General features: G+C 44.3%; 2 protein-coding genes across 2 annotated transcripts in view; both read right to left on the bottom strand.

Annotated features, from left to right (window-relative positions):
• The window catches only part of MGST3 (microsomal glutathione S-transferase 3), a 102970-nt gene that overhangs the window by 37704 nt on the left and 43363 nt on the right, over positions 1 to 21903 (bottom strand). The window lies entirely within an intron of this gene.
• On the bottom strand, positions 1688 to 10876 carry LOC141066315 (uncharacterized). The gene is made up of 2 exons (XM_073557972.1): positions 9222 to 10876; positions 1688 to 8723 (listed from the first exon to the last, which is right to left on the bottom strand). Exon 2 carries the CDS (start codon positions 8709 to 8711, stop codon positions 7638 to 7640), a length of 1074 nt encoding a protein of 357 aa, XP_073414073.1. The 5' UTR covers positions 8712 to 8723; positions 9222 to 10876; the 3' UTR covers positions 1688 to 7637.

Here is a 21903-nt window from a genome sequence, read left to right as displayed (position 1 = left end):
AACCGTAAGTGTTGATCCCTACACGATCTCTCTTCATCCATCCCAATCCCCCCTTTTTTACCCCCTCCACCTCCCTTTGCGCCGCCTCCGTGCGCACATTTAGCCACCGAGCGTTGATTGGTGAGGCAGTCCACTGTTCAATACCCATGCTCGCTTTTTTTTTCTCAGCCCCCTTTGCACCACCTCCATGCGCACATCCAGCAGCCGCCGAACTTTGATAAGTGACGCAGTTCCCTTATCAGAGCTGGTGCCTGCTGTTTTACACTTTTTTCTTTTCACAGGCATTTATTTCTCCCTATTTGCTTTTTTCTTTTAACTTTTTCTCTTCAGACAAGTTTGCACCAATCAATATCCCCCTACACACATACAGTTATAAATAAAGTACACACAAGCACCATACTGATAAAAAGAAAAGTCTGGCCTGTCACATACATCCCAACAGCGCTATTCATTAGAGGAGGCATATGCTTTTCTTGCCTCAGACACTGATAGCGAGGGAGAAGATCCCACATTTCTTTACTTTTTGGATTCTTCTTACTCCTCTTTCTCCTCGGGTCCTGCGGAACTGCCACACAGACGTCCCAGGACAGAAGATGAGGCAGCGCCCATCATTCCTGAAGATGAACCAGCGCACCCCATTGCAGACCCCGTATGGACCTCGCCCCCTGAAAATTATGAGCCACTGATTACTGATTTTGCGGCAGAATCAGGAATCAAGTTTGACACCACCAGCCTCACAGAAATAGACTTTTTGAAAGTCTTTATCTCTGAGGATTTTGTTAACCTCATGGTGGGCCAAACTAATTTGTACGCTCGCCAATTTTTGGCACAAAACCCCGGTTCACCATATTCCAGCTGGTCTCTTGTAAACGCAGTTGAAATGATGCAGTTTTGGAGCCTGGTCATGCACATGGGGATCCTGAAGAAGCCAGAATTTTGGCAATATTGGAGTGCTGATATTTTATACAACACTCCAGTGTTCCGAATGGTCATGGCCTGGAGGCAATCCACAAATTCCTGCATTATACCGATACAGTATCCCCCACGAGACGACCCCAACTTTGACCGTCTGTTCAAAGTTCGGCCGATCATCGAACGCTTAAAAAGTTTTCGGAAGTTTACGTACCCGAAAGGGACATCTGCGTGGATGAGTCCTTAGTTCATTTTAGGGCTCATACCCACTTGCGAGAGACTCGCATGATTCTCATGAGTCTCTCGCACGAAAACCGAGCACTGCCGCCAACACTGGGACCGGAGCATGCGGCTGCATAGAAATACATGTAGTCGCATGCTCCAGTCCGACTGCCAGCAGCAGTGCCAGGTTTTCAAGCGAGAGACTTGCATTAGAATCGTGTGAGTCTCTCGCAAGTCAGGATGAGCCCCTTAATGGAAGGCTATGATTCAGTCAGTACCTGCCCATCAAGAGGGTCAGGTACAGAATTAAACTCTGCCTACTGTGATATTACCTCAGGGTACACCCACAGGTTTAGAGTTTACGAAGAAAAGAACACCAGGATTGAACCACCTGAATGTCCTCCTGTCCTGGGAGTGAGTGGGAAAAGTGTGTGGGATTTGGTGCACTCACTGCTGGATAAAAGGTTATTAACTCTACACCAATAACTTTTATACCAGCACCCCACTCGACAAATCCCTCTCTGTGCAAAGTACCGCAGCTTTCGGTACTGTCTGCAAAAATCAAAGACTCCTCCCGAAAATGCTACTTGGGCAAATGCACAGAAGGGGTGACAGGAGAGCCCAGTGTAGCAACCACCTGCTGGTGGTCAAGTACAAGAGGGATGTCCTGTTCTTGAAAACAATACACGGCGATGGCAGCGCCCTCAGCACTCTACGATGTACCTCTACATAGGCCAGCAAACCAGACTGTACTGGGTACAACAAAAACACGGGGGGCATTGAACTCTCCGATCAACTCCTCCAACCGTACAGTGCTTTGAGAAAGGCCAAGGTGTGGTACAAAAAGCTGGCTGTGCACATCGTACAAATGGCAATGCTCAATGCTTTCCTGCTGTCACGATGTGCACACCACACAGATACGTCATACCTTCGATTCCAGGAGGTAGTGGTTAAGGCCCTGATATTTAGCACTCGGGAAGGAGCGGGCCCCAGTACTTCCGTAACTGAAGGTGCTCGTATTTTACTAGGTCAGCATTTCCCAGGGGTGGTCCCGCCAACTGAAAGAAAAGGCAAGCCGCAAAAAAGGTGCTGAGTGTGTTACAAAAGAGGAATACGCAAGGACTCCAATTATCAATGAGACACCTGCCCCGACAAACCTGGCCTGTGTATGAAAGATTGCTTCAAATTATACCACACCTCCATGCACTACTGATTTACAGGAAACAGATTAGTTCCAAAAAGGGGGCACATCTAGACAAGTTCCTTGGGGGTCTAGTCTCCAAAAAGGGGTCACACCATTCAGGCACAACAGGGGCTCGGCAAACAGAACATGACGCCCCGCAGACCATTCCATCAAAGTCTGCATTCCAAAAGTCACTACTTCCCTCTGAGCCCCAACGTGTGCCCAAACAGTAGTTTTCTCCCACATATGGGATACCAGCATGCTCAGCACAAATTGGCCAACAATCTTTGGGGTCCAATTTCTCCTGCTACCCTTGGGAAAATAAAAAATTGGTGACTAAAAAAAAATAGGTTTTATTTTCACGCCTCTTCGTTACAAACGTCTGAAGCACTTGGGGGTCAAAGTGCTCACCACACATCTAGATAAGTTCCTTGGGGGGGGGGGGGGGGTCTAGTTTCCAAAATGGGGTCACTTGTGGGGGGGTTTCCACTGTTTAGGCACATCATGGGCTCGCCAAACACAACATGTCGTCCAATCTTAATTTCGTTTGTTTGTTTGTTTTAATGTTTTATTTATTGAAATCTGCAAGTTACATCCGAAAGAAAGCAATCAACAAAGTAGCTTACAAAATTATTATATAACCTACAAATTCCACTTTTCGGGAGTTAAACAGATGGTTTGAAATATCAATTCATGGCAAAAACTATTAATATATAGAGGTTTAAGGACAACAACAGCCTTAAAGGAACTTCCAGTAGCAAGATTATCTGGGTTCAAATCTGGGTTCTTCTCATCCACACGCCCCTGCTACATCACATATGCCATGATTTCAAACAAAGATGAAGAAGAACAAAAAAGAAGAAAAGAGAAAAAAAACCAGTATAGGGAGTAAAGGGACAGGAGGTCAAGTAATTAGAGGGAGAAGTTGGGAGATAGGGGTGGAATATAGGGGAACACTAGGCAACAAGGGTTTCGTCCACTCTGATAAAGCCGAGCAAGGAGGCCACTATAGCCTTATCAACTTCTACTAATGGATCTGAATCGGGTCCATGGGTGCCATACTCTTTCAAAAGCTGAAAGTGAGCCATTCACCAAGGCAGCCAGTTTGGCTACTTGATATAGCATATCTATCTTCTCTTGCAATTGGGATATAGATGGAGTGGTAGTTGTCTTCCAGTTCATAGGTATCAAAAGTTTCGCTGCTGAAAGAATGTGTTGAGTCAACAGAGCAGTATTCTTATGTCCAGTCGGTGACAGAAAATTTAAGAGCACTATCTCCGGTGTCAATGTAAGCTTTTTGCCCACAATTTCCCCGATATAATCCTCTACTAGTCGCCAGAACTGCAGCAGGGGTGGACAGGACCACCACATATGTAAGTATGTTCCCTCCGAGTCACAGCATCTCCAGCATCTAGTAGAAGACCCGTCTGCCAATAAGTGTTCTGCTGTGGTGTAATATACCATCTGGCGACTATTTTAAAGGAATTCTCTTGTGCTCTAACGCATTGTGATGGGCCATGAGAAGAATTATAAATGTGTGATATTTGATTTGGGGTAAACTTGTATCCCAAATCCTTTTCCCAATGTGTTATATAGGCTCTTTTGAGGCAACAGTCAGTTATATTTAAAACCTGGTAAATAGACGACATTATCTTTTTGGGTTTATCCTTTGTTGCACAGAGTCTCAAATGCAGTCAGTGGGCGGGTAACGTCTGCTCCTAAAAGATACTGTGCCAAGGAGTCTCTTATAGAGCCGAATTGTATAAAGGTCAAGTTGGAAAGCCCTGGTTGCTTCTTCAGTTCCTGAAAGGAGGGGAGTGCCCCGTCCGTTAAGAGTTCATCAACCGCTACATTTGCCAGGGAACCGGGTTTGATTAGATCATTGTCTCGGGAATAAGATGCGTGTGGCATTATATCTGCCAACTTGAGTAAGGGGGACAAAGGGGGAACTAGAGTTTTCACCAATCCCTTCCATAATTTTAAGGTAGCTTTGGTGTGTATATTAGGTAAATTTTTGTTTATGTTTTTACAAGGATATGCCAAAAGGATGGATCTCAGGGGATAAGGTACTAGGGCTTCCTCCACCTCAATCCACTGCTTATTGTTAGGAGACCGCAACAGGTCTACCACTCTGGTAAGCATTGTCGCTTGGTAGTACCTTACTATGTCTGGTGCACCCATCCCACCCCTCGATTTGTTTAATGTTAATGTCCTGTATGCTAATCGGGGCTTTTGCTTTTTCCAAACATATCTGCGGAATAATGTATTAATTTTAAGAAGATACGATTTGGGGATGGTTATAGGGAGCATTTGGAAGATATATATATGAACTTGGGTAAGATTAGGCTCTTCAGTAAATTTTTCCTTCCCATCCACGACACATACGAGTCCCTCCATGATTTCATGATGGTTTCTACTGAGGCAATTAGGGGGGGAATATTCTGTTGAAAAAGGTCTCTATCCGATCTTCCTATCTTTACACCTAAATATTTGATATATTGTTTTGGCCAGGTGAATGGGTATGTACTTTTTAGTTTAGCTAAGGTATTCGGGGATATATGTATGTCTAGCGCTTCCGACTTAGACATATTTACTTTAAAATTGGAAATTTTGCTATATTGATCTATGAGATCCATCAATGTTGGGAGTCCCAGCAAAGGATTAGTCATCAAGACTAAGAGATCGTCCGCAAATGCCGCTATTTTATAGTGTGTCTTATTGATACGAATACCCTCTATTCCCTCATGTATTTGTATGGCCTTTAAGAGAGGTTCCATTGCTAGCACAAATAACGGGGATAGGGGACAGCCCTGTCTTGTTCCGTTCTTTATAGTAAATGCATCTGTTGTAAAATCGTTAATCCTAATATGTGCCTTGGGCTTATCGTACATTGCCATTACGGCTGCTATAAACGCTTCGGGTATCTCAAACTTGATCAGCACTTCCCGTAGGTATACCCAGTCCACCCTGTCAAAGGCCTTCTCTGCATCTGTTCCAAGAAGCATCAATGGGAGTTTACGATTTTTTGCGTATTGAAGAAGGTGTAATACTTTGTGGACATTATCCCTTCCCTCCCTTCCACCCACAAACCCGGTCTGATTTAAGGAAATCAAATTTGGCAATGACTTGGCCATTCTTTTTGCCATCAGCCCTGCTAGGATTTTTAGGTCCACATTAAGGAGAGAGATTGGCCTATAGCTACTACATTGTTCAGGATCCTTCCCCTCTTTGTGTATTAGGGATATTCTGGCTGTAAGCATTTGGTTTGGCAATGGGTGGCCTTGTAAAACTGCGTTGCAAACGTTCAATAAATGTGGGAGTAGGAGGCCAGAGAAGGATTTATAGTAAAGTGCTGAGAATCCATCTGGACCGGGCGCTTTCCCCTTCGGGCACTTTGACAGGGCGGACTGCAACTCCCCTAGTGAAAAAGGTCTAGTGAGATATTGTTTTTGGGAATCAGACAAGACAGGCAGATCTAAAGTGCTTAGGAAGGACCTAGTGTCCATGCTTCTTTTAAGTGCGGAATCGGTGTTATCTTCCGGACGGAGATTATATAATTTCTTATAGTAGTCAAGGAATGCCCGCTCCATGTGCTCAGGAGTTTGCGAGCTTAACCCTTGTTTATTCTTGATTGAGTTAATCAGCGTACGTGACTGCCGCTTCCTTAGTTGTGATAACATTAATTTGGATGCTTTGTCTCCATGGACGTACATTCTGTTTTTCCATGTTGCATAGAGCTTAGCAGATCTCGAGTTTAATATGTCTTTAAGTTGCTGTCTTTTTTGTTGCAGCTTCTCTAAGCTATGTTGATCTATTTTATGTTTATGTGTAAGCTCCAGCTGTGATATACTATCATAAAGATCCTGGATTTCTTTTTGTTGCAGTTTATTTAGAAAGGAAGTGATAGATATCAACTCCCCTCTGACAACTGACTTATGTGCTTCCCATAGTATCTGTGAGGAAATTTCTGGTGAAGCATTTTGCTCAAAATATTGGGAAAGCACTTTGTTTATACGTGTCTGTACCTCGGTACTTCCAAGTACTGACTCATTGAGCCGCCATACTCTATGTCGGGGAAAGGCTTTAGATAATGAGAATTTTAACAAAACCGAAGAGTGATCGGAATAAATATTCGGGATTATTTTCGCCTGTTGTATATTGGCAAGCATTTTACTGGATATAAAAATATAGTCTAAACGGTGGTAAGATTTATGAGGGTGGGAGTAGAAGGTGTAGTCTCGGTCAGAGGGGTTTAGATATCTCCATGTGTCAATCAATTGTAGAGATCCCAATTGTGACTTTATTCTGTAAAGATCTTTAGGTGAGAGCGAACTTTTCTGTTTGGTCGTGTCTAGCAAAGGCTCTAATGCAACATTCAAGTCCCCACCCACTATCAATGCACCCTCTCTAAAGCCATCAATTTTTTTCAGTGTTGAGAGTACCCATCTCAATAGTTTTTTATTTGGTGCGTATAAACTGCACAATGTTACAAGGGCACCGTTTAGTAGACCTTTGACAAAGATGTAACGACCCTGAGGGTCCGCCATAGTTTCTCTTAGCTGGAAGGGCACTCCCCTTGCCACTGCTATTGACACTCCTCTGGAACCGGACTGGGTGGTTGTCGCATGAAACCATTTATCATATATCGAGCTTTCAAAGGAGGGCAATTTATCCGGTTTGAAGTGCGTTTCCTGAATAAGCAATACTGCTGCCTGCTGTTTTTTGAATAGTTGTAATGTGTGGCGTCTAGTGTTTGGAGAATTCAGCCCATGTGCGTTAAAAGAGATGAATGTGTGTACCTTATCCGAATCCATCATGTTTCTGTACACAGCAGCATCCTTGCAGCTCACGACGGAGACGAATCCCTGTGCCTATGGGAGTGGGGAGGGGGTCTAGGACAAGTAGACCAGACGAAAGAAAGAAAAGGGTAGAGAAAACAAAAAGGTGAAGAGGGGGAGAACACAATATTAACATTATCCATGTTATTATGTTGCACAATATCATTGACCAATATGCCAACGTACCATAGTTACCTACTGACATTGTTTCATAGAATGCCAGCTTGAGGAAAATTCCAATCAACCTTATAAACTAAATATGAAATATGAAATGCTCCATTCTAGGAGAATGCCCAGTTTGGGCTGTAACTAGATCTAGGTTGAAACCTTACAACGAATTATTGGATAGATGTGGCAGCAGTGCTTACCCATATTTGGAAAAGCACGCCAACCCCATCAGATTTGCTTCAACCATACTCAATACCCCAACTGGGGTAGACACCAAGAAAACTTAACTGCAAAATCTGGGTCTAACCCAAAGATCAAGTATTGTCTCTGGAGTCCTTAGGAAGCGAGGTCTTTGTCAGCTTCCTTTTCAGCCTTTGTGATTTTGGCGTCAGGGCTATCTGCCACGCCGGGTCATCTGGTAGCGGGTGCAATAGGGTCGCCGAACGGAAGGACTCCAGGTCCGGGTAGGCCTCCAGCTCAATCCCCAAGGATTCACATGCCTCTTTGATGTCTTGTGATGTTCTTGCTGAGATACCTTTGTCTCCATTTGTGATATGTACTCCAAACGGGAACAACCATCTAAAACGGATGCCTTTTTTTATCAATGCTTCAGTGAACGGTTTCAAGATCCTCCGCTTCCTGAGAGTGCTAGCCGATAAATCCTGGAAAAGTTTAATTTGTGAGCCTTCATACGAGATCTCCTGCGCCTCCCGCGCTCTGCGAAGAACTAAGTCTTTTGCTCGATAATCGAGGAAGCGACAGATCACATCTCGTGGAGTTTCCCCTTGAGAAGGCCTCGGACGCAATGCTCTGTGTACTCTCACCAGTTCGATTTCCTGTGGATCTGATTCATTAAGTAGATCTTTGAATATCTCTTGTGTTGCTTTCCATAACGCCTCAAAGGCCACCGTTTCAGAAAGGCCTTTAACTCTTATGTTGTTACGACGTTCTCCGTTTTCATGATCTTCTAGCACCGTGTGAATTGTATGTAGTTGGAGTTCATGGACTTTTAAAGAGTCTAGTACAGCGTTCGAACTTTGTGTCATGGCAACTTGCGAATTTTCCAATGTCTCAAGTCTGTGGCCTTGAAGTTTTAGGTCGTGTTTTATCTCTGCAAGTTCTTGTCCTATTGGCTCAAGAGCTTTAGACAATATACGTTTGATGAACGAACGAGTGACTAAGGCCTCTCTCGCTGTGCTGCCCGTGTCAGAGTCACTCTCCGGTTCAGAATCTGAATCTTCTAATGAGGTCAAATCACGAAGCTTGGGTGGTTTAAGAGAATCTGACGGAACCGTTTGTTTTTTAAGAAAGTCATCCATGTCTGTTTGCGTAGTGGACTTTGTAGGTTTGGGCATGCTCTTTTGCGTTTTTACGCTGGATCTCCCCATTTTTGCAGTTATCTAAAGCAGAGAAGAATAGAGCAGTTTGAAGATTAGAATTCCTCTCGCTGGCTATGAATTTAGCTAATGTTCCATTTTATGCCCAATCTTATAAGTGATAAACAATGGAAAGAGATGTCGTTCTGGCTCTGGTCACTAGATGGCAGTCTATAACCACTTTCTGCTGGTTTTCCAGAGAATCCTCTCTTATATCCGTTCAGCTAGGTATAACATGGGTTAATTAGAAAGCAGATAAGGGGGGGGAGGAAAGATGTAGGGACAGCACTGGTGGGGGGGGGGGGAGCGCTTAATACAGAACTAAGGCTCCTTATATTACTCCCTTCTCTCCTCGCACCCCTCGGGTCAGACAGTCTCAGGCCCCCACTTGATTAATTGATTATCTCCTTTATTGCTACGGAGTTAGGGAGAATGACCATGCTCTCCTGATCCTCTGTCCCCTGAATCAGACCCCCCTGCTCAAGACACTCCGTCACCTTGCTTCTGTTATTTCAGCGTTACCTCAGCTCCCGGAGACGCTTGAATCCCTCAGATCTCTCTCACTGATTGCAGAGAGGGGAGGAGGCTGAAGCGTGCCGCTGCACGTCTATTCTAGGTCCCGGGCCGCGTGTCTTCTGCAAGCCCGACGGGACTATTTTCAATGCTGCGGCGTGATACACACTCTCTGTAGCCGTCCCCCAGCTATGAGAACAGTAGCGATTTTGTGTGTCCTGGTCTGGGGATTTCGCAATGGTACCTTATCTGCAGGGGAGGGTTAGCTCCGGGGTCTCTCTTATCTGACAGCCTTAGGTCAGGGGTGAAGTCTTCTGCCCGAGGCGATGGTGCTGTTAGCAGTATATCCTTCCGCCACTCCGGCAATCTCCCGCCTGCAGGGCCTCAGTTAGATGAATCCCTTCTTTATCCCGAACGTGACTCGCCACCCAGGGTCTATGCGATCCAGTGGGGTCCTGGTTTGGGTTGTAATGCGGGGATGGTATAAAAAGAAGGCTCTGGTGATATTAGAGCCCCTTTTGGTGCATTTGTCCGTGAGCTCAGGTTTCCTGCTTCTTGCTCCACCAACGTTCAGGCTCCGCCGTCCAATCTTAATTTCAGCCAATTCTAGTTTGAAGAAGTCAAACGGTACTCCTTCCCTTCCGAGCCCTGCCGTGCGCCCAAAACAGTGGTTTTCCCCAACATATGGGGTATTGGCGTACTCAGGAAAAAATTGCACAACAACTTTGTCCATTTTCTCCATTTACCCTTGTGAAAATAAAAAAAAAAATGCTGCTAAAAGATCATTTTTGTTACTAAAAAGGTAAATGTTCATTTTTCCTTCCAAGTTGCATCTGCTCCTGTGAAAGACCTGAATGATTAATAAACTTCTTGAATGTGGTTTTGATCAGCTCGAGGGGTGCAGTTTAGTTTGGTGCATCAGTTATGGGTATTTTCTGCCACATAGACCCCCTCAAAGTGACTTCAAATGTGAGGTGGTCCCAACAAAAAAAAAAAAGGTTTTGTAAATTGTTATAACTACGAGAAATCGCTGGTCAACTTTAACCCTTATAACTTCCTAACAGAAAAAAAATTTTGTTTCCAAAATTGTGCTGATGTAAAGTAGACATGTGGGAAATGTTATTTATTAACTATTTTGTGTGACATCTCTCTGTTTTAAGGGCTTAAAAATTAAAATTGTTTAAAAATTACTAATTTTTGCCAAATTTCCGTTTTTCCATAAATAAACGGAAGTCACATCGAAGAAGTTTCACCACTTACTTCAAGATGTCAAGAAAAAAAAACAAAAAAAACAACTCTCTCAGAATCGTCGAGATACGTTGAAGCGTTCTAGGGTTATTACCTACACTAGCTATGAACCCGTTCTACGCCCGTGTGGCGAGCATTTTAATTGGTATATGGTCTCCCATCCTGGAATGCGCTGCCACCCTCAAATCCTGGTATGCATGGCACCCCTCATTCCTATCCTGGTATGCATTGTACCCTCACCCCCCCCCCCAATCCTGGTATGCATGGCACTCCATTCTTTATCCTGGTATGCATGGTCCCCTCACCCCTCAATCCTGGTATGCATGGTACTCCCTCATCCCTATCCTGGTATGCATGGTCCCCTCGCCCCCTATCCTGGTATGCATGGCCCCCTCACGCCCTATCCTGGTATGCATAGTCCTCTCATCCCCCAATCCTGGTATGCATGGTCCCCTCACCCCTCAATCCTGGTATGCATGGTACTCCCTCATCCCTATCCTGGCATGCATGGTCCCCTTACCCCCTATCCTGGTATGTATGGTCCCCTCAACCACTATCCTGGTATGCATGGTCCTCTCACCTCCCCTATCCTGGTATGCATGGTCCTCTCACCTCCCCTATCCTGGTATGCATGGTCCTCTCACCTCCCCTATCCTGGTAGGCATGGTCCTCTCACCTCCCCTATCCTGGTATGCATGGTCCTCTCACCTCCCCTATCCTGGTATGCATGGTCCTCTCACCTCCCCTATCCTGGTATGCATGGTCCTCTCACCTCCCCTATCCTGGTATGCATGGTCCTCTCACCTCCCCTATCCTGGTATGCATGGTCCTCTCACCTCCCCTATCCTGGTATGCATGGTCCTCTCACCTCCCCTATCCTGGTATGCATGGTCCCCTAACTCCTATTAAAACTACACTAAAAACAAAAAAACATTTATACTTACCCTTCTTTCCTGTGCTCCAGCGCTGTCACCACATTCTGCTGGAGGCCGGGGGAGGAGTCTGGCGCCGGAGTACACGCATGCCCATAGCGCTGTCCGGCACCATATTGCTGAAGACACACTGCAAGTGTGTCTTCAGTAAAATGGCGCCGGATCGCGCTATGCGCATGCGCGATTTCGGCCGCACTTCCGCCCTGGTCTCCAGCCGAAGAGAAGCGCCATCACTCCTCCCGGTCAGGCAAGTATGGCATCGGAGATGGCAGTATGCAGTGTGTACGGTACCGCCATCTCCGGCGCCATACACACTCCTCACCGCTGGCTGCCTCATTCTGTCTGGAGCCAGACTGCGCAGGCGTGTCGCGCTTGCGCAGTCTATAAAGGCTTCGGACAGAGTGACGCTTACAGCGTTATATTATAGATAAAGGGACAGTGGTCAGAATTGTAAAAATTGACCCGGTCATTAACATGCAAACCACCCCTGGGGGGTAAAGGGGTTAAAGAGCTCTGTCCCTGTGTGTATGAGAGAAGAGTAAACATGTTAGGGACTAAGGCTGGTTTCACATTTGCGTTTTTTAGCGCTGGAAAATAACGCATACCTGCGCATGCGGTTTTTCCCCTATATTTAACATGGGTGCGCATACCTGCGCGCTGCCATGCACATGTATGCGATTTTCATGCGCTGCGTTTTTTTGGGGTATGCGTTGGTATTTTCCAGACGCAGCATGTTGCATTTTTTGGCCCTGCAAAAAAGCGCATGCGCACATATGCGCACGTTTTGCGCTAAAATTGGCCATTATAGCCTATGGGTGCGCATATGTGCGCATTGGCATGCTTATGTATGCGCTTTTTTGCACAAGCGTTTTTTTTTTTTTAACCATGGAATTTAGGGGTTTGGGTTAGAGTTAGGGTTAGTTAAAGGGGTTTAGGGTTAGGGTTAGGGTCAGGGTTAGGGTTAAGTATGGTTTGGTTAAGGGTTAGGGTCAGGGTTAGGGTCAGGGTTAAGTAAGGTTTGGTTAAGGGTTAGGGTCAGGGTTAGGGTTAAGTAAGGTTTGGTTAAGGGTTAGGGTCAGGGTTAAGTATGGTTTGGTTAAGGGTTAGTTAGGGTTAGGGTCAGGGTTAGTTAGGGTTTAGGGTTTGGGTTAGGGTTAAGTATGGTTTGGTTAAGGGTTAGGGTCAGGGTCAGGGTTAGTTAGGGTTAGGGTCAGGGTTAGTAAAGTCTTGGTTTGGGTTAGTGTGAGGGGCCACCCAATGTTGGAAAAACGCAAACGCGGTAAAAACGCACTAAAAACGCTTACAAACGCTGCGTTTTTTTCATGCATGCTCATAAAAATGCTTGAAAAAAACGCAGCAGTTGTATGCTTTTGTATGCGTTTTTTTAATGCGTTTTTTTGCGGGAAAAACGCGCTGCAAAAAAAAGCAAGTGTGAAACTAGCCTAACAGCTGTATTTCTCGTGCAAGGATCGCATTGGAATCCTTGGACTGACCGTCAGTCCTCATGACAGGAGAGTGACAGCTCCATAGAAATACATCATGCTGTCTCACTCCATTCTGGAGAGGTGCACTGTAATGCAATCCTTGCACAAGAAATATGTCCGTCTGTCTCCGCCACAGTCACATATGGCTTCAACCACTTAAACCCCATCAGGCTAGCCCTTTAGGGTGAAGCAATTTTTTTCTACCTAATTTTTCACGGTTGGACTTATAGACCCATAGCTTTTCACATAACAGTTTGGGCTTTTATTTCTTACAGGATGATTTATATTCCTCAGCGGCACCATTCAGGTGAGCATATAAACTTTGTTGCCTAATATTCCTTCACATGAAAAAAAAAAAAAAAATAGAAAGTTCTGACGTTTAACATTTTAAATTCTACACCAATCACCTTTTTTCATTATAGTTTGCACTGTGCAAAGATTTTTCCAATAATGTCTGCAGCTGGCTCAGATTTGATGGAAGACCTGTGATTTGATTCCCATAAAAAGTATAGCAATCCCTAGTAAGGTCTTGTGCACACGTTGCACATTTGGTGCCTTTTTGCAATGCAAATTTGCTAGCAAAACCTGAAGCAATCATAATGCCAGGAAAGTGAATGACAAACCTGGAGTGTCATGCACATGTTGAGCAATTTTGTTGCAGAAAATAATCTGCAGAATGTCAATTCTCTGTGCGTTTTGCCAGCGTTTTCCCACTGACCTCACTCAAATCAACCCAAAACCGCTCATTTTATGCAGCTGCGTTTTTCCTGCCAAGAGATGCAGAAATTTCTGTATCTGTTTACGTAGTATGTGCACATAGGCCTAAGGCCCCAGTTCATCAAAGCCATCCTGCCAGAATTCTGGAGGAAATTGCAAAAGGCAACATTTTGAGGCAATTCAGAGTTGTACAAAAATTCTTTACAACTTGGCGTTTTCATGACACTTTCTCCCAGCTCTGCCAAAATGGTCGGCAATGGGGCAAGATGGGGGTGTGATGCTGATCTAATTTATGACTAGCTGTGGAATTGCCTACACGAGAAATTTTACTTCAGTCTCGGAATGGAGCAAGATTTCCTGCGTGTTGCACGTCACTCGTCAGACACTCCTGATTCATGAATATGAGTGCGCCTCTTCATGAAACAGGAGCATCTGACACCACCATATCCCCTCAGCAAGGCCGTCAAGAAAAGTCATTTAAATGTTACAGATGTGCAGTTTTTTTTTTTTATAATAAAAGGTTAACTTTTGATTGCTTGATAACACTGCACAAGTCATGCAGTTTATTATACTGGTCAGTTTGGTAAGCAGCCCATTAGCTCCAGACAAAATCAACTAGGCAGAACCCAAGGACACAGTCCTCCCAACTGCTCATCGGCACCCTGCATAGAAGTCTGACTCTTGTGGGTCCTACAGATTACAAAAATGGGGGGGGTCCTGTGTCCCGTTTGAGTGGAGTGGTGGTCATGCCATAAAATTATCTATGGGGCAAAAGAAAACAGCCAAATGGTGTCCATTCAATAGGGAGACACCTGCGACCCAGTGGATAGGTATAACATTATCGTAGGAAAATTACTTTGAAAGGATCATTCCAAACTACACAAGAGCAAACCATTAGATGATACAAGGTGCATTTGATGCCGTACTGTGTAAGCTTGCGGAGCCACAACTCTAAAGTTCAGTCTGGAGGTCGCAGCCGTGTGTTCCATTCAGCTTTTGCCGGATAGAAGGAAAAAAAAAAAAAATTAACAGGATGAAGAAAAGTTTTCAGGAGTGCTGGAGGCACTTACTTCACTAGCCAATACATCATTGGGTATAAAATCAGAGATGTGTACAAAACAGTTTCTAAATTGGGATGACCTTGTGTGCATCTGTAGTGATGAAGAATCTGGTCACAATTCAAGTTTTTTTCTCTCCCATACACATTAAAATGGATCTTGAACGCACCACTAGGCCCAGTGTCAGTGAGTAAGTGTCTCCTGTGCAGAGAAAGCTTTTCCTCCACCCGGTTATCCTTAAATTAATTCTGTCTGCAGGTTATTGCCATGCAATCTGAGGACAGCAGGAGATCGAGGCTTAGGTCACATTCCCACTTTCAGTATTTTATCTCAGCATAATTCAAATCCAGGGTGATAAATGCCAGAGTAGTGACGCGTTTCTATTACTCTTTCCGTCGATTGTTCCACGCCCAATTTTGGCTTACAAATATTGAACACATGATCATTACCTAAAAAACACAATTCAGTGATGTATCACTTATCAGACCATGTGCTGTTTACTTGGAATGAATATTTATTCAACCAGGATTATAATCACTGCCTTGACTGGTGATCAGGTGCCTGCTAGTCCCAACCACACCATGTCCTATGATAAGCAGCTCACTGTCAATACACTATGTGCATAGAGAGCCTGGTTAGTTTTATGAGCGCTGCTACATGATACAAGTAATAACTGACTGTATCACAATTACTTCAACTACTAAACTAAGTGATACATTGTTGGAATCAGGGTCTCTTTTCCAATATTAAGCAGCATCGGCTGACACTTCCTCCCCCATCATTCTTCCTCGGCGTTTGACGTCTTAGCGCGATGATGTCACTACATTGCGTCCTCTTCGTCGAGATGTGCGATAGTTCAGAAGACAAACTGCGGAGACCGGAGTAGCAGGGAACGAGTAGGAGAGGTGAGTATTGTATTTTATGAACATTGTGGTGCCCATAAAACTGTATTGAGGACTATAGAGCGCACTCTACTGTACAGAGGACTATGTGTGGCTATTATACAGTGTGGAGGGGTGTTGGACCATTCTATTCTTTGTAGGCCCATTATACTGCATGTAGGGCTGTGTTGGGATCACCATACTTTTCCAGGGCAAGAGAAGGGTGGGGTACAGTAGGGTCATCATATTGTGCATGTGGAGTACTATGAAGGAATTCACTGTAGGGATATGTTGTAGGGATATGTTCGTGTTTGTGGAGCACTTTTATTGACAATGAAAGGGAAATCTAGGGCTCCATTAGGAAGAAAATTTAGAGGGCACACATACGGCAGCAGCGGCTCAGCATTGGGGTATCAGCAGGATAAGAGTTTGTGCAGTTTGGGGATAGATGGAGACGGTGTCTGAAACGTGAGAAGTCATATATGTCTTTGTAGCAATCTCTGCAGCACAGTCCTGGCAGGTAGAAGTTGTCATCAGTCTGGGAAAATTGATTCTCTCTGGTGGAATCAATGTCAGCTGTAAGTTACTATATATAACTGTACCGTAATCACTTGTATGTTCGGCAGGACTGGTATTTACCACTATATGTCACCATGTGGCAGTAATATCAGTATTTGTCTTTGTATAGACACTTTTTAGTAACAGCTCTCATCTACTGATTTTCTCCGACATCAACTATCAGGGTGCACCACCATAAAATTGTAGTTAGTGTTATACACCTTCTCAGGAAGATTGGCCAAAACGCAAGTCAAGGGGCGACACTGACTCAGTCTGTGGTCTTAGGGTAACTATTTACTGTCTGCCATGTTTTGACTATATAACAGATTTTTGCTGGCTGCAACCCCCATCTACGTAGTATATCTGCTAACCATTTATTTTCAGCAATGCTCTGACTTTGTATGTGCATTCGCATATTTATTGCTATAGGAAGGGTCTCCATGCTACACGGTCTTATTGTGATTGACACTCATTTTTGATTGAGAACCCACTCTTTATAATGTATTGAACCTTACTTGCTGCGTAGCACACGTTTAGGATAATCTCCAACACCTCCCAGCATTTACCTGTCATAAGTGATTTATTGTTCTGTTGCAATTGACATCTGACTTTATCAGGAATTCGTTTTTTTAGACTCGTATATACATGTCTGACCCCTATTTATTCAGTCGCCATGACAGCACCACGAGAGAGGGGATCCACCCTTCGGGGACAGGAAACCTACAAAAGGGCAGCACCTCTCTCCTGCATCAGTTGGTTTTCTGTCCCTGACAGGGGAACCCCTTCAGACATACCTTATGATGAAGATGAAGACAGAAGATGTGCCCAGGCCCGGCAGGTCAGTCCAGGTAGCAGGGGTCCCCTGCCTCGGTCTGTCTGGTGTGCTGGAAGCGCACATAGCAGGGCAACTGCTGGTGTGGCGGCAACAGGATGAAGCAGCCTTCAGGGGGAGTGCTGGCTTCAAGGGGCCCGTCACCACAGGTACCGGTAAGTATATGCACGGGGGCTTTTCCCGGAGACCGTGCCCACTGACCAGGTCTGGTGTTACCACTTGTCAGTGGCGAGCGGCGGTGCGGTCCAGGCGTGTGTCCAGCGCCTTCGGGTCATGGCCGGTGTGACGCGCTGGAAGGAGCGGCCCCTGATGACGCGGCTAGTGGCGCGTACTGGGCCGCAGCGGTGAATTCATCTGCCGGCGCGGCTCTGCAGCATGCCGGGGGTCACCAGGAAGGTGGTAGCCTGTGGTGCGGTGGGGGGTGCGGTGTCCGATGTGAGTCACGATGCTGTCTGATGAATGGAGGCACGCGTCCGGGCCAATGAAGGGTTCACTTTTTTTGGCTGTTAATGCAGTCTCCGTGGGGGGTCTGCCCATTAGCACGTGTCGCAGTACCAGGCAGGCCACCTGGATTTGCCTGCTGGCCCCATTCGAGGGAGGTACCTTGGGGGTGCCCGGCTATTTAAGAGGGCTATAATGGCAGCCAAGTGCTTCCAGGCCCATTTGTCAAGATGGAGTCACCGGAGCAAGAGGCGCAGCAGCAGCACTCACCAGAGCAGCAGCTTCTCTCAGAGAGGCCCCATGTAACAGCTACCCAGCGGCGGTCTAGTGGCAGTAGCCACCCTGGAGGAGTTAAAGCCAGTCAAAGGTCTAAGACCGGCAAGTCCTCAAGCCGTAGAGATGCATCATCGGCTGGGAAGGACCCCTGCAGATTACGGTACCGCTCATTTACATGTCACAGGTAAGTGATCTTCGAGAAAGTTCACTTGGTGATGTATTGTCTCTTCTTATGTTCTCTCTCTCATCTGTTAGGGGAAAAAGTGTTCCGCTAAATCTAAACACAGGGAGTGTGCCGAGTGTAGGGTTCCACTCCCAGATGGCCACGAAAGAAAAAACTGTGCAGACCATGCATTCAGGACTTAGTAGCGGAGGAGACTCCAGACTTTACCACCAGCCTGAGGGAGATGGTTAGACAGGAGGTCAAGGGTACAGTTAAAACCCCATCTCCGGTAAGAGGTTTTAAAAAGGAGGAAGAACCCAGATCCCCGGTTTCAATTTCGGAGAGTGACTTGGGGGAACTAAGGTCAGATTCATCCCCTTCATCCTCGTCATCTTTGGAGGCCAGAGCAGGTTGCTCATGCTTCCCTCTTGATCAGATAAATCGGCTTGTGAAAGCGGTGAACAGTACCATGGGGATTAAGGAACCCTGGTCAGAAAGATCCATGCAGGATGTGATGTTTAAAGGACTAGACAGGAAAACTCGTAGAGCCTTTCCCGTGATTGATAAAGTAAATTCCCTGATTACATGGGAATGGAAAAAACCCGGAAGAAAGGGTTCTTTACTGCCAGCATTTAAAAGGAGGTACCCATTCGAGGAGGCAGCATCAGCCGTAAGGGAAAAGGCCCCAAAACTTGACACGGCTGTGGCCAAGGCTTGTGCGGCTATGTGCACACGCTGCGGTTTTTGCTGCAGCAGTTCTGCAGACAGTGTACAGTAGCATGCTATCCTATGGGATTTACAATTTGCTGTGCACATGCTGCAGATTTTTAACTGCGGAAAAGCTGCGGTTTTGAATCCGCAGAATGAAATGACATGTCAATTCTTTTCTGCGGATTCTGCTGTGGTTTACCATCTCCTCCATTGTAGAGATGATAAACCACAGGCCAATCCGCAGGTCATTTTACCTGCGGTTCCGCAGATAAAAAAAAAATCCACAGACCAACCCGCAGCGTGTGCACATAGCCTAAAAGAACCTCTCTACCATTTGAGGACTTAGGTAGTGTAAAAGACCTGCTAGACAGAAGGGCTGATGTGTTCCTAAAAGGGTCTTGGGAAACGTCGGCAGGATCCCTTAGGCAGCTATTGCAGCCACTTGTACAGCCCGATCTCTAATGGTGTGGCTAGACCGCCTAGAGAAGGGGGTCCTTAAACTGTGGCCCGCCGAGGACATTTATCCGGCCCGTCGGCCCTGCTGACTGATTGTCACTACAGTTCAATGCCGGCGGGCCCTTTATTCGTGGGCAGATATACACACACACACACAAACAGTATATATGTGTATTTTACTAATAGCAATTTTGAATCCCTAGGAAACAATGACATCGAGAAAGAGAAAAATTGACTAGGAGTGTAGGCTATTCAAACAGTGGACTTATGATTACTTTTTCATGCAGTACAAGGAAAAAGCTGTGTGTATATATGCCAGAATATAGTGTGTTCAAAGAATACAATTTGCGTCGACACTATCAAACTCAACATAAAGATAAATATCGAAAATCATTATATTTATCAAAAGATTAGACTTTAATAAATATTTATAGTACAAACATCATATATTAAACATACATGGGCATATATCAGTGTCATGTGACTAAATCCATGGGTCAATATAATGACCAAGAGAAGCGGAACCCAAAATATGAATAACACATGTACTGTTAAAGAAAGATCATTTAAAAAAGTTATAATATATTTAGCAACACATGTTATCCAATAATAGGGATTTAAATAATAGTAAATTCCCTAAAGCTCATAATTCCTATACCGCTGGGTAAACAACTTCCCATAGACACAAAAAAGCGCCTTTAAAGTCCAGTGCACGGTAAAGAAACAATATATAATGAGATTAGTGCAAAATAATTACCCATAGTGGTGTATATAGAGTCCCGTCTGGACCTCGGTCATATACCCCGACGCGCGTTTCACGATGTCGCTTCCTCAGGGGGCGTTGCTAAATATATTATAACTTTTTTAAATGATCTTTCTTTAACAGTACATGTGTTATTCATATTTTGGGTTCCTCTTCTCTTGGTCATTATATTGACCCATGGATTTAGTCACATGACACTGATATATGCCCATGTATTTTGTTTAATATATGTTTGTACTATAAATATTTATTAAAGTCTAATCTTTTGATAAATATGATTTTCATTGCATTTTTGGCTACATATACTCATTGTTCCTCCTTTACTGTAGTATTATATTGAGTCGCCTTGTAGCATGGGCATTTGTTGTTTTTTGCTGGTATTTTCCGTTTATAAAGATAAATATGATTGTTTGGTCGGAGAAGTGCGAAAAGATAAAATATTAAAACTAAACAATACATTGACAACTCAGCAAAATACTTTTGTGAAGCAGATAAATATTTCATCACTGCGAGCAAGTTTTCAAGTTGCCATGCTAATAGCGTGCACTGGCAGACCATTCGTGGAGGAAGAATTTGTTAAAGAATGCCTTCTTTCTGTAGCCAAAGATGTGTCCAGAGAAGGTCAATTTATTTAGCACAGCGAGTCTTTCAGGACCTACAATTACACAAAGGATTGAAGAAATGGGAGACAATTTGCATCACCATTTGCAAAACTTCGCAAAAAAAAAAAAAAAAAAAAAAAAAAAAAAGAGCTTTCCTATTTTTCCTTGGCACTTGACGAAAGTAATGATATTCGTGATTCTGCACAACTTCTTGCATCAAAGTAACAACTACAGGAGAGGATATCTATGAAAAGGTTTGCTAAACTGTGAATGGTTTGGGGCTGGACTGGGCTAAACTAGCCAGTGTGACAGCTGATGGTGCTCCAAGCATGGTGGGGGTCTAAGAAAGGAGTAATTGCTCGCATTAACCAAGAGATGGACAAGCATAACCACTCTCATCCAATAGCCATACACTGCTTAATCCACCAACAGGCACTGTGTAGTAAATCACTGAAGTGGGACTCTTATGAAAATTGTGGTATCTTGTATTAACGTCATTAGAGCTAATGCATTAAACCACAGACAATTTCAGGAATTTCTGTCTGAGCTAAATGTTTGCTATGAAGATGTTCTGTACCACACAGAAATCCGTTGGCTGTGTCAAGGGAGAGTTTTGAAACGTTTCTATGACTTACTTCCACAGATTACAGCTTTTCTGCTTTCAAAAAACAAATACCAGAGCTCAATGATGCAGAATGGAAATGGCACCTTGCCTTTCTGACAGATGTAACAGTGTTACTTAACAGTTTCAATGTGCAACTTCAAGGAAAGGGGAAGCGCATCTGTGATATGCAATCACATGTGAAAGCATTTGAAGTAAAATTAGGCCCCCTCATCAAACAAGTGAAGGAGGAAAATTTCTGCCACATCCCCACAAATCAAAATTTGTTAGCGGAAAAACCAATGGTTGCATTCCCAAACAAAACATGTGTGGATTCACTGGAAATCTTACAAAAGCAGTTCCAATTTAGATTTAAAGAGCTTCATCTCCATGGACAGGACATACAGCTTTTCCGTAACCCATTTTCTATTGTCAATGAAAATGTGGACACAGTTTACCAAATGGACCTGGCTGAACTACAGAATTGTGACTCTCTGAAAGCCACATTCAAGTCAAGCAACATTCCTAATTTCTATGCATCTCTCCCCTCTAAAACATACCCTAATTTCAGGAACCAGGCACTCAAAATGGCAACGATGTTTGGCAGCACTTATGTCTGAACAGACTTTTTCCAGAATGAAACATCTGAAATCTCCTACCAGATCTTGACTAACTGATGCACACTTGCATCACTTATTACAACTAGCAGTGACAAATATGGAACCAGACATTGACCATCTTCATTAGCCAGAAGCAGGCCCACAGTTCCCATTGAAATATTGGTAAGTTTGTTGATTTAACAACTTACATGTTATTCATTTTAAATATTGTATTTGTTCCGGTTTTGTTTTTGTTTTTTTACTTCTAAATAAGATATGTGCAGTGTGCATAGAAATTTGTTCATAGTTTTTTTGTTTTTTTTTTTAAACTATATTCCAGCCCTCCAATGGTCTGAGGGACCGTACACT

This window comes from Dendrobates tinctorius, unplaced genomic scaffold (assembly GCF_039654945.1).
Source record: "Dendrobates tinctorius isolate UK_male_01 unplaced genomic scaffold, ASM3965494v1 ptg000012l, whole genome shotgun sequence".
NCBI lineage: Eukaryota > Metazoa > Chordata > Amphibia > Anura > Dendrobatidae > Dendrobates > Dendrobates tinctorius.
This window is presented reverse-complemented; position numbering and strand designations above follow the sequence as displayed.

What these genes read in the sequence shown, in the direction of transcription:
- LOC141066315 (XM_073557972.1), bottom strand. Translation starts at nt 8,711, where the DNA reads ATGGGGAGATCCAGCGTAAAAACGCAAAAGAGCATGCCCAAACCTACA.